The sequence below is a fragment of the Tupaia chinensis genome, unplaced genomic scaffold, assembly GCF_000334495.1.
Source record: "Tupaia chinensis unplaced genomic scaffold, TupChi_1.0 Scaffold000222_1, whole genome shotgun sequence".
Classification (NCBI taxonomy): Eukaryota; Metazoa; Chordata; class Mammalia; order Scandentia; family Tupaiidae; genus Tupaia; species Tupaia belangeri.
In genome coordinates this window covers 4,174,645-4,186,052 of record NW_006159697.1, presented here as the reverse complement: position 1 = coordinate 4,186,052, position 11,408 = coordinate 4,174,645, and the positions used below count along the sequence as shown (strand labels likewise).

The following is an 11,408-nucleotide window of genomic DNA, read 5'->3' as shown; positions in this document are numbered from 1 at the left end:
CCAATTACTGCAACAACAACACCAGCAACGAAAGCTTCCGCCCATGGATGTTAACAACAATGACACAATCAGAACTGTGCTCACTGTCCAAGTCTATGCAGATGAACAATAGCCACCTTGCTCAAATCAAGCAATGCCTATTAAAAAAAAAGTAATAAGTTCATTTGCTCTGGATGACCGTGAAGTCAGCCTGCGTGGGCTGAAGGAGGGCATTCAGATTCAATGAAATGAAGTTATTGGACTGAAAACTCTAAGCAAAAATCAAAAAACGGAAACAAAATCCCAACAACACGAAGGGTCACATGATGGTCTTCAAAGGAAGGAACCTACCCAATCACACACCATGAGCCATGACGTCATAGCTATCCAGAAAATCGGGACACGGTTCTGAGCCACAAACCACCAGATCAAAAGCAGGCCTTTTGTGAACACCGCTCGCTCCGTCACGGATGCAGCAAAATGACTTACCTAGTATTCCCAGACGGTAGTTGATGGTGATGACGATGACATTGCCGTAGCTAGCCAAAATACTGCCGTCAATCATATTGCCAGTGCCCTCCATGTAAGAGCCTCCGTGGATGTACACCATAACTGGCTTCTTACTGTTCTGATCGTGGATATCTGGGGAGAGAGTCAAGTAAGGAGATGCAATAAAGAATCACAGCAACCAACGGACGCTGCACAAAGGGCGAAGGAGGGGCATTTACTTTCCTAGTTTGGTGCAGATTGGTCATGTTTATGTTTATGGATGATGTAAGCCTAAGGAAACTGGCCAGCCCTGTGATTCTATCTTCTATTTGTAGAAATTATATTTTGAGACGCGTACAGACATTTGGAAGAATGTGTCCAAGTAAACGTCTAGATACATAGCGACACATCTGAGTATCTAAACACTGAAACCATGGAGGATTTCAGATCAAACACACTTTTGCTCAAACTCTAAAATGTGATTTAAATTGAAGAAGCACATGACCTCCTGGTCTGAACCAATTTTCATGATCTATTTGCGTGTAAACTTCAAGTTATAATTAATTTTAATACAGCTGCTATCTTCATCTGCAGGTGAATGTATCGATTCATCTTTAGCTTAACAACAACAAAAATCAACAACAGAAAGTAAGAGTGAAACTATAAATTTTCAGTACTAGACAGATGATGACAAAGACCAAACAAATAGTTAAAAATTGATCAACACAAGAACACAAATGGATAAAAAAAGTTTGAGCTGTCCACCAAGTGACTTTGCTGGAGTCTCTTGATTGCAGTAATATTCCAACAGAATTAAAGAGCAAAAATGAAAAAGACGTCATAAAAAATGGTGACAAGGTTCAACACAAGACGAAATTATCGAAATGCTTTCTATCTTTACAGGGAATATACATTCCCATGGGAATTTTCAACCAATGCGTACTCTTGGTCATTTCTTTATCACTTTAATTAACAACGATGGAAAAACAGTATCGCCCAATGGTCTGCAATGGTAGACCCTCAGAGACCATCTGCAAAGTGCTTCCTAAGAAGGTACGATTAAATAACCTACTCAGTGTTCATCAGCTGTTAAGCCTACACTTAATTTTTAGAAAAGACTGACTTTGATTATAAATTTTTCTGGATATGTGCGTCTGTCTGTGTCAATAATTTAAATATCTGCATGTCAGTGAAAGAAAACCATGCACATTAACTCTCACTTCTTGATAAAAAATGTTCTCTTTCTAAATTCATGGCAAGGAGTTCTGCAGAAAGGAAATGCCACTGTGTGTAGGGTAGCTCCCATTGGAATGCATGATGGTCACCATTTCATTGGGTGAGCAGAGAAGGCATGAGAAATCCCATGTCACAGTAAAGCACAAAAAAAGTGTCAAGTTTCCCAAGTATTTGTAGATACTGAACCCAAGACAGAAGAGTGTCTTTCCTCATATAAAATTCGAGCCTAACATTAAAATCCTATGTGATTCGGTTTTCAGGTATGACATAGAATTTTCATAATCAACTGCTATCTGAATAAGAAATGGCATTTTTTTTTTATTTTTTATTTTTTTAGAGAGAGAGGTTTTTGCTATACAGCACATGCGCTTGCCAGAATGACAGAGACAGAGAGAAAGAGAGAAATCATCCCCCCAGGGGGGAAGGCCACACTGCAATCCCTTCTCCTTTCTCCTCTCAGGATCTTGGGCATGCACGCACATGCACCGGGTGTGAGTTTGAGCCACCAGGTCTGGGATTCGAACCGCAGTCAACTACGTGGGAGATCAGCGGCATTGCCATTATGCCAACTGCTGGTTCCAAGTCATTGTCTCTTTCTGGCCATCAATTTACTGTGTTTGCCTTTAATTATTTTAATAGTACAAGTTACTGGCTACCAAATTGTAGGGGAGGGAAAACAAACAAAAAACTAAATGCTGTCCGGCTAGCCTGAGGTGTTCCTTAGGAAGATACATCAGATGGACATCTCTTACCTTTCCTGACTTTGATTATAAATTTTTCTGGATATGTGCGTCTGTCTGTGTCAATAATTTAAATATCTGCATGTCAGTGAAAGAAAACCATGCACATTAACTCTCACTTCTTGATAAAAAATGTTCTCTTTCTAAATTCATGGCAAGGAGGTCTGCAGAAAGGAAATGCCACTGTGTGTAGGGTAGCTCCCATTGGAATGCATGATGGTCACCATTTCATTGGGTGAGCAGAGAAGGCATGAGAAATCCCATGTCACAGTAAAGCACAAAAAAAGTGTCAAGTTTCCCAAGTATTTGTAGATACTGAACCCAAGACAGAAGAGTGTCTTTCCTCATATAAAATTCGAGCCTAACATTAAAATCCTATGTGATTCGGTTTTCAGGTATGACATAGAATTTTCATAATCAACTGCTATCTGAATAAGAAATGGCATTTTTTTTTTATTTTTTATTTTTTTAGAGAGAGAGGTTTTTGCTATACAGCACATGCGCTTGCCAGAATGACAGAGACAGAGAGAAAGAGAGAAATCATCCCCCCAGGGGGGAAGGCCACACTGCAATCCCTTCTCCTTTCTCCTCTCAGGATCTTGGGCATGCACGCACATGCACCGGGTGTGAGTTTGAGCCACCAGGTCTGGGATTCGAACCGCAGTCAACTACGTGGGAGATCAGCGGCATTGCCATTATGCCAACTGCTGGTTCCAAGTCATTGTCTCTTTCTGGTCATCAATTTACTGTGTTTGCCTTTAATTATTTTAATATTACAAGTTACTGGCTACCAAATTGTAGGGGAGGGAAAACAAACAAAAAACTAAATGCTGTCCGGCTAGCCTGAGGTGTTCCTTAGGAAGATACATCAGATGGACATCTCTTACCTTTCATGCAAGATAAGACAAGGTCCTCCTGCATCTGAGGACACGATCATCAGACGTCATAGGAGCTCAGAGTTAAAAACAATCACAGCTTAAATGGAAATTGGACAGCTTGTTAACAAGGAGAGCTGAATTGCAAATATCATGAAAATAGATCCTAAGTATCACCAAAAAACTGTAGTAGCCAGAAGAGAAAGCTAAGTAAGATGCACACTCTGGCAGTAGAAGGCATGAGACAGAGTAAGGAGGCAAAGGATTCTTTTTTTCCTATTTTGAATGCTGATGAAATGGCAGGTGTTCTGCAGCTCTCAGGAAAAAAAAAAAGAGGCTCCTTGATAAGTCTGGTATAGACTTTAATATTCTAATGCCATCAGAAGAGATCTCTCAGAGAGATATTTGAGACAACGGCAGCCCTACGAACTAGGGTTCACTATGAATAATAATAATGATTATTATGTTCAGAGAAGACCAGGCTTGGATGCCATGTTTCTTAGAGAGCAGTTGACTGATGAAATCACAGATGGTGACAAAAATAAACTACTGGTAAAAAGGTCTTTTCGGGGAAGTTGAGACAACGGCAGCCCTACGAACTAGGGTTCACTATGAATAATAATAATGATTATTATGTTCAGAGAAGACCAGGCTTGGATGCCATGTTTCTTAGAGAGCAGTTGACTGATGAAATCACAGATGGTAAAAAGGTCCTTTTGGGGAAGTTGAGCTTCACCAAAAAGAAGCACACCCTGCTCAATTCTGTGCTTTAAAAAGACTTTCAGCCAGAGACTGAAGGTCACAAAAGGCCTCAGCCCTTCCTCCTTTTAGGTAAATAAATGGAGTTTCCTGCATTTTATGGCCCTGATGGGAAAAAAATGGGCTTTTATCCATCCAGTCCTGGAGAGCGTTTTCAGCAAGTGAAAGGTTGTTTGAGTATTTTATTGTTTCTTCTCTTTTAAGACATTTGTTGAACAGAAGGAGCAGCACACAGGGTCCTAGTTATCTGCTTAGAGGCTGCATGCCTTCCATCTTTTAAAAGAAATCATTTCGTGTCTGGTGGATAATCCATCAAGCAATTTGGGAGCCTTCAAGAGGAAACTTTTCATAGCAACAAAACATTTGGGAGAGAATAAAATGTCTTCAAACTAGCCAGGGTGTGAAAAGAAAGATGCATGAAGCTTTTCAGTTTTGTTTCCATTCTTGGGTATCTATAACTTCTTCCTTTTGTTTTTCCTTGTTAATCACTTAAATCCTACTAAAAAGCAATCCTGAAAGAAACAACAACATCTTGTTAAAACACTTTTTGATGTACTTTACTGTGAGCAGATTCCTGGAAACCTATTTTGGAATCAGTATGCTTGCAAAAAAAAACAAAAACAAAAACAAAAATGCCAACCCCCTAAAGGTTCCCTTAAGGTGTGCTGCATTTTTGCAGTTGATAAAAAGAATGAAGAGTACCGAAACTTCAAAAAAGGGAAGTAACTTATAAAATAACTACTGGAAGGACGCAAAGAAAGAATACATGCATGTCTTCAAATTCCATTTTCTCTTCTTGTGACCAAGTCAAAAACATCTTTTTTTTTTAAAAAAAAGGTGGGCTTCTTTGTAAGATGGACTTTGGGTCCCTGTTTCATGTCTAGAAACAATTGTTATACTTATAGTGATTTGTTGTCCCCTACATGGTAACTGGGATTAAAAAAAATGACGTGGTTTCCATACAAGAAGAAAACAGATAGGGAAGCACACGAGTGTGTACTAGTTTCAAACAAGGGAGGAAAAACAGATTGAAATGAAAAAAATATATAGAGAGAGATAGAGAGATATAAAATCATGCATCAGGATTGAGCTTTGAAAAAAACAAAACCAAAAAAATACCTTCATCTTCCCCACGGTCATTACTGGTTATATCATCTGCGTTTTTCTTTGTGTTGGCTCCTAGGGTCATATTGAGAGGGAAAATAAAGGGAAAAAAGAGAATTCAAAAACAACAGGTTTGCCAAAAATTCAGAAAAGAGAGATATGCTACTCAGTAAAAGAAAAAAAAAAAAAAAGAAGAAGAATGTGACACAAAAAAGTTGAAATCGGTTACATCTGGATTTCAAAAAAAAAAAAAAAAAAAAAAGAAAGAAATAGGGCAATGCAGACGCATATTAACATAAAGATGTCAAGAAGAACCAATCCAAAATGTGACTTGCAAAAAATATTAGCTATCCTGTGGCGATGCGGTTTGGGGGTTAAAATGATACTATTGCAGAAAAAGAAAAAAAAAAAAAAAGAGAAAAACTAATGTGAGTTGTTTTAAGAAAAGAAAAATTAAATGATTAGAAAAGAGTTTCCCCACATTCTTATAAGAAATGCACATGAAATAATCGAGGGTCCTATCATTTTAACATGTTATAATCTAAACACGTTTTCGAAATGTCATTGATAGACTTACATTAGGAATCTCATCATGTAAACAGAAACACTGGTACGTCATCCACAGGAAAAATACTTTCATCAATGTATCCTAAAAACTGACATTAGGTTCATGCATTAAAACCTTAAAAATGCAAAATTTCCATTTAAAAAAAAAATGAGATGTGTTTGTTCATTTTAAAACCCTTTGATTCATCTCTGACCAGGGGTTGAAAAACCACCGCTCATTCATGATTTGTTCTTGTCTTTTGCTGGGGAAAAAACAAAACAAAACAAAAAAAAAACAAAAAACAAACAAACGAAACAAAAAAATCTCCTGGCCAAGTATTTTTAAAATCAATATGAAACATTACAGACTGTGTTGTCTCTAATGGTTAAGCATTATCTGAAAGTTACTCTTATGCACATTTGTAAAAAATGAAAAATTAAATTCACCTACCTGGATCACCTCAAATTAAATCCACATAGGAATTTCAATGAAGGGAAAACGCAGGGAGGGACCCTTAACCAGACCCAAAACAACAAGAACAACAAGAAGTCCCCTACAGGGGAGGTACAATAGTATATCCTACTGTTTAAGAGACTAGAAGCAGCTCTTGCATGTCTTCTTAATTCATCGAGAGTATGCAATATGCCATTTTGGTCTCCATATTTTCCAGATAAAAAAAGTGAACGCATTTCATTTTACTCGAATTACTTAATTGGCTCAGTCACCTCCTTTGGAAAAATGACATTGAACTCATACTTTCGAGTGGCAGAAGCTAATTATATTGATTTATGGGGTGCTATTTCAATACACGGACACAATACATAACATTTTTTGTTCTAATTTTTCACTTATTTATTATTATTCTTTCATTTGACCAGAGAAAGAGGGAGAGAGAGAAAGCAAGCTGCCAGTGCTGGGACTCGAACCACGGTCGGCCATGTGTGAGTCCAGCACCTCAACCACCATGACACCTGCTGGTCCCACAGTGTCATGATTAAATCAGGGTAATTAGCCTATCTATCCCCTTAAAATGCTATCATTTCTGTGTGTTGAAAATATTCAAATCTCTCTCTTCTAGCTACTTGGAAAGATGCCATAAATTAGGGTAAACCACAGTCACCTTCCTGCACTATGCACAGAACACTGGAATGTGTTCCCTCCATCCACCGTCATTGCGTCCTGGTTAACCAACCTCTCTCTGTCTCTTCTGCCCACCGTTCCCAGTGCCTGTCAGACACTAGGTTATTCTACTGCTATGGCAGCAGGACCTTGAGCTTCCTCATGGGAGTAGATTGCGTCTCCCGTGTCTGGTTACAGGCAGGTCCCTACATAAGTATCAGTAACTTGGACTAAGTCAACGAATGAAAAGAGTCTGTCCCTCTTCATTGGGTATTAGAACAAGAGGATTAACAGGAGAAAGAATACCTGTGTACAAAAAGCATTCTTCCGTTCTATGTAACTCGGCGTAAGTAAACGTGTCAAAAATGAAATCTGACGGGCCGGCAGGTGGTGTGGTGGTTGCGGGCAGTGGACTCCCACGTGGCCGTGTGGCCGACCGCGGTTCTACTCTGTCTCTCTCTCTGTCCCTCTCTGGTTAAATTAAAATAAATGAATAAAGTTAAATAAAAATAATAATTAAAGAAAAAACATACAACATTTGAGATAACTGTTGAAAGACAATACCCCAAGGCGAAGACCTCAGAAGGAGAGTTTCCTGCGGACCTTCTCCACCCTCCTGTCTCTGGTCCCTCATTCTTCCCTGGCTAAGCCTAGCTCCGGGAAATCAGACTCCTTTTCTCCCAAGGTAGTTTGTAGAAACCAGAACCCCAAGGCCGCCGTGAAACCTACAATCTTACCCTAACTTCTCCCCCCCCCATCTTTCTGCGGAAAGGTTGCCCATAAAGGAGTCCTCTGGGGGCCAGCGGGTGGTATGGTGGTTGGGGCGCTGGACTCCCACAGGACCGGCCATGGTTGGAGTTCCAGGCCTGGGGGCCCACTTCCTCCCTTTCCTTCTCTCTCTGTCTCTCTCTGGTGAGCACAACTGCCCTACAACAGATTAAAAATAATAATAAGTAACTAAAAAACATCATCTGATATTAGGTCATCAAACGCTCGCTACAGCTGGCCCCATCCATCCCTGGGGCAGAAGGGAGCTACCTAGACACGTCTCCAAGAATGGAGGAGGTCTTGTCTACTCCCACGGCTCCTACCCTTCGGGCGCAATCACTTTTCTACACCGCTGCCCTCAGCACAAAGCGCCATGGCTTCCTCTGTCTTGGAGTCGTGGAGCTGAAGACGACCATGTGTGTACATACGTGTGAATATGCATGCTAAATCTGCATGCCTTCTTTCTGATCCACCTGCCCACTGACGCTGATGTTCAGTGGGCAATGCCTTCACTCCGCCTCTGTTTTCATGTCAAGCAAAGGGCAAATATTGTGAACGTCCGTGGTTTAAAATTTCCTAGAATAGGGACCAGCAGATGGCCTAACAGTTAGTTACATTGCTAGTCTCCCATGTAGTCCACCGTGGTTCGAGTCCCAGACCCGGCAGCTTAAACTCACACTGGGCACGTGTGAGTGCATGCCCAAAGTCCTGAGAGGAGAATGGAGAAGAAGGGATTGCAGCATGGCCATCCCTCCCTAGGGGTGATTTCTTAGTTTCTGTACCTCTGTCTTTCTGTGTCTTTCTGGAGAGTGCACATGCCCTATAGCAAAACTCTCTCTTAAAAAAAAAAAAAAAAGTGTTCTTTGATTCTTAATATTGAGGGCACGTGTGAGTGCATGCCCAAAGTCCTGAGAGGAGAATGGAGAAGAAGGGATTGCAGCATGGCCATCCCTCCCTAGGGGTGATTTCTTAGTTTCTGTACCTCTGTCTTTCTGTGTCTTTCTGGAGAGTGCACATGCCCTATAGCAAAACTCTCTCTTAAAAAAAAAAAAAAAAGTGTTCTTTGATTCTTAATATTGAATTTTAAGATTTTTTTAAAGAATTATTTATTTTATTTAATTCCATTTGTTTTTATTTATTTATTTATTTATTTATTTATTTATTTATTTATTTTGACCAGACACAGAGAGAGAAAGAGGAAGTGAGAAAGCAAACCTTCAGCTCTGGGACTCGAACTGCAGTCAGCCACGTGGGAATTCAGTGCCTTTAACAATCATGCCTCCTTCCAGCCCCAAGAGTTCTTTATATTTTCTAGATAACAGTAAGTATCAAACATATGGTTGGGAAACCTTTCCTCTGAATCTGGCCAAGTTTGGGGAGTTCTTAGTGGTGTCTTTTTAATTGTTTTTTTTTAAAGGATTTTATTTATTGTTAGGTTTTTGGCCATAAGGAGTGTGCCCTGTCTGGGAAAGTGTGAAGTCACCCCCTACCCCCCACTCCAGGGGACGAAGCAATGCTACCATCCCTTCTCCTCCATTCTTCTCTCGGGATTTGGGCATGCACGCACACACACACACACACACACACATGCACACTTTCATGATTTTTAAGATGATGATCTGGGGCTCAAACTGTGGTCAGACGTGTGAGAGACCAGGGTATTAACCATCATGCAACCTGCTGATTCCTAATGGTGTGTCATTCAAAGTGCAGAAGTTTTTTTATTCTGATGATGTTTTCTTTTAAGAATGGAGCTCTTAATGTCATATTTACAAAATCCTAGTCTTACTCAGGAGACTAAAGATTTTTTCTTTTTATTTTTCCTAAGAGTTTTGGTTCTTATATTTTCATCTTTTCTTTTTTCTTTTTTTTTTTTTTTCTTGTTGGGGGCATTTGTGCTCATTGGAGAGGCAGAGAGAGAGAGAGAGAGATTATTACCCAGGGGAGATAGCCACGCTGCAACCTCTTCTCCTCTCAGGATTTTGTGCACGCACACACACACACACACACACACACACACACACGCCCAGCATGATTTTCAAGCCACTGGATCTGGGACTTGAACCGTGGTGTTTGTGTGGGATTCAGTGCCTTAACTACCACACAACCTGCTGGCCCTCATCTTTCATTCGTTCTGAGCTAACTTTTGTGCATGCTATAGGAAAGGGGTTGAAATTCATCTTTTTGTATGTAGAAGTGCAACGTCTCAACAGCCTTGACTGCTAACACTGTCTTGGCCTCGCTGACTTGTAACGCGTTGGTTCAACAAGGGCAAAGGGTTTCCTTCTGAACTCTAACAGTAGTACATCCATCTATTTCTTTCTTTTCTTTTTTTTTTGGAGAGGTTTTTGCTACAGGGCGCGTGCACTCGCCAGAAAGACAGAGAGACAGGAAGCGAGAAATCACCCCCCGGGGGGATGGCCATGCCGCAATCCCTTCTCCTCCACTCTCCTCTTGGGATCTTGGGCATGCACGCACACACGCCCAGCGTGAGTTTAAGCCACCGGGTCCAGGACTCGAACCGCGGTTGACTACATGGGAGCCCGGCAACACAGCCATGACGCTAACTGCTGGTCCCCATCTGTCTCTATTTCCATTCCTGTATGAATAGCCCGTAGTCATGATTACAATGGTTTTAGAATACGTTTTAAAATAGATAAATGAAGCCAACTAAGGGAGTGTGAGTCCACGTGGCTGATTGTAAGTTGGAACGTCAGCCCCAGGGAACTGAGACACACAGTGGGCATGTGTACATGTGTGCACGTGTGCCCCAAACCTGACAGGATGGAGAGATGGAGGAGAAGGGATTACAGCGTGACCACACTCTATCGGGAGGTGCTTTCTCCTTCTCCCTCTGTCTTTCTGTAGAAACCTCAGAATCTCTCTTGCAATTAAAAAAAATAAAATAGGGAGCTGGAAGCCCTCTGCCTTCCTTTTCCCCCCTTTGCAAGATCTATGTGTCTATTCTAGACCCTCTGCCTTCCCATGCAAATTTCCAAATCACCTTGTCCAGGGAAGCGGAAATACCTGCTGAGATGCTGAAAGGAATTACTTGGCAAACCCCACTTTTAAATTCATTTTCTATAGCAGACGCTGACCCAGAAACATAATTCGGTGCCGGCTTTAATGTTCTATGTATATTTTAATTTTTCACCCTTGTGTTCTTTTTCAAAGAGGCTGTGGAATCTGTCCTTGTGGACATAACTCATTCAATGGCCAAAAGACAGACCAAGCTCTCCAGGGCCTCGAATTTAGGGACAGTCCCTGGCTGCAAAGGCAGGTATCAGGATGCAGGAAAACAGGATCCTGCTGAGGTCTGTTCTGGAAAAAAAAAAGACCCAGCTTGTAATTGCCAAAAATAAATCCCAGTACAGTCCAGATAAGCCATTGATTTTGCCTTCTCCCCCAGATTCAATTTTGTCCCTCCCAGTGCCAGGGTAATTCTCCTTTACATTTGACAATTAGCACCTTCATGGTTTCAAAGATGAAAGCCCATACTTAAATCACTTCAAACCAAGCTCTGGTCTTTCCATCATCAACATTAAAATACTGCCTGACAACTAAACTATCTCAAGGTTCCTAGTTCTAAAGGCTGCCCATTAAAAAACAAATTAGTTTATTTGATTTTATTTATTTCAATTTGACCAGAGAGGGATAGAGTTGGGAGAGAGAGAGAGGAAAATGAGAAAGGAATCACGCTGGGATTCTTCCAACCGCAGTTGGCCAAGTGGGAGTCCAGTGCCCTTAACCACCATGTCACCTGCTGGCCCCCCATCGCTTTTTTAATATTCG

General features: G+C 40.9%; 1 protein-coding gene across 5 annotated transcripts in view; it reads right to left on the bottom strand.

Annotated features, from left to right (window-relative positions):
• Positions 1-11,408, bottom strand: part of NLGN4X (neuroligin 4 X-linked) — a 408,403-nt gene that overhangs the window by 149,271 nt on the left and 247,724 nt on the right. For 4 of the 5 annotated variants that reach the window (XM_006147778.3, XM_006147781.3, XM_006147777.3 and 1 more), the window contains exon 5: positions 469-621. In XM_006147778.3, the coding sequence (XP_006147840.1) occupies positions 469-621 (153 nt within the window). Of the gene's footprint in view, positions 1-468; positions 622-5,197; positions 5,253-11,408 lie in introns of those variants that run through there. The other variant, XM_006147782.3, reaches the window with a different exon arrangement.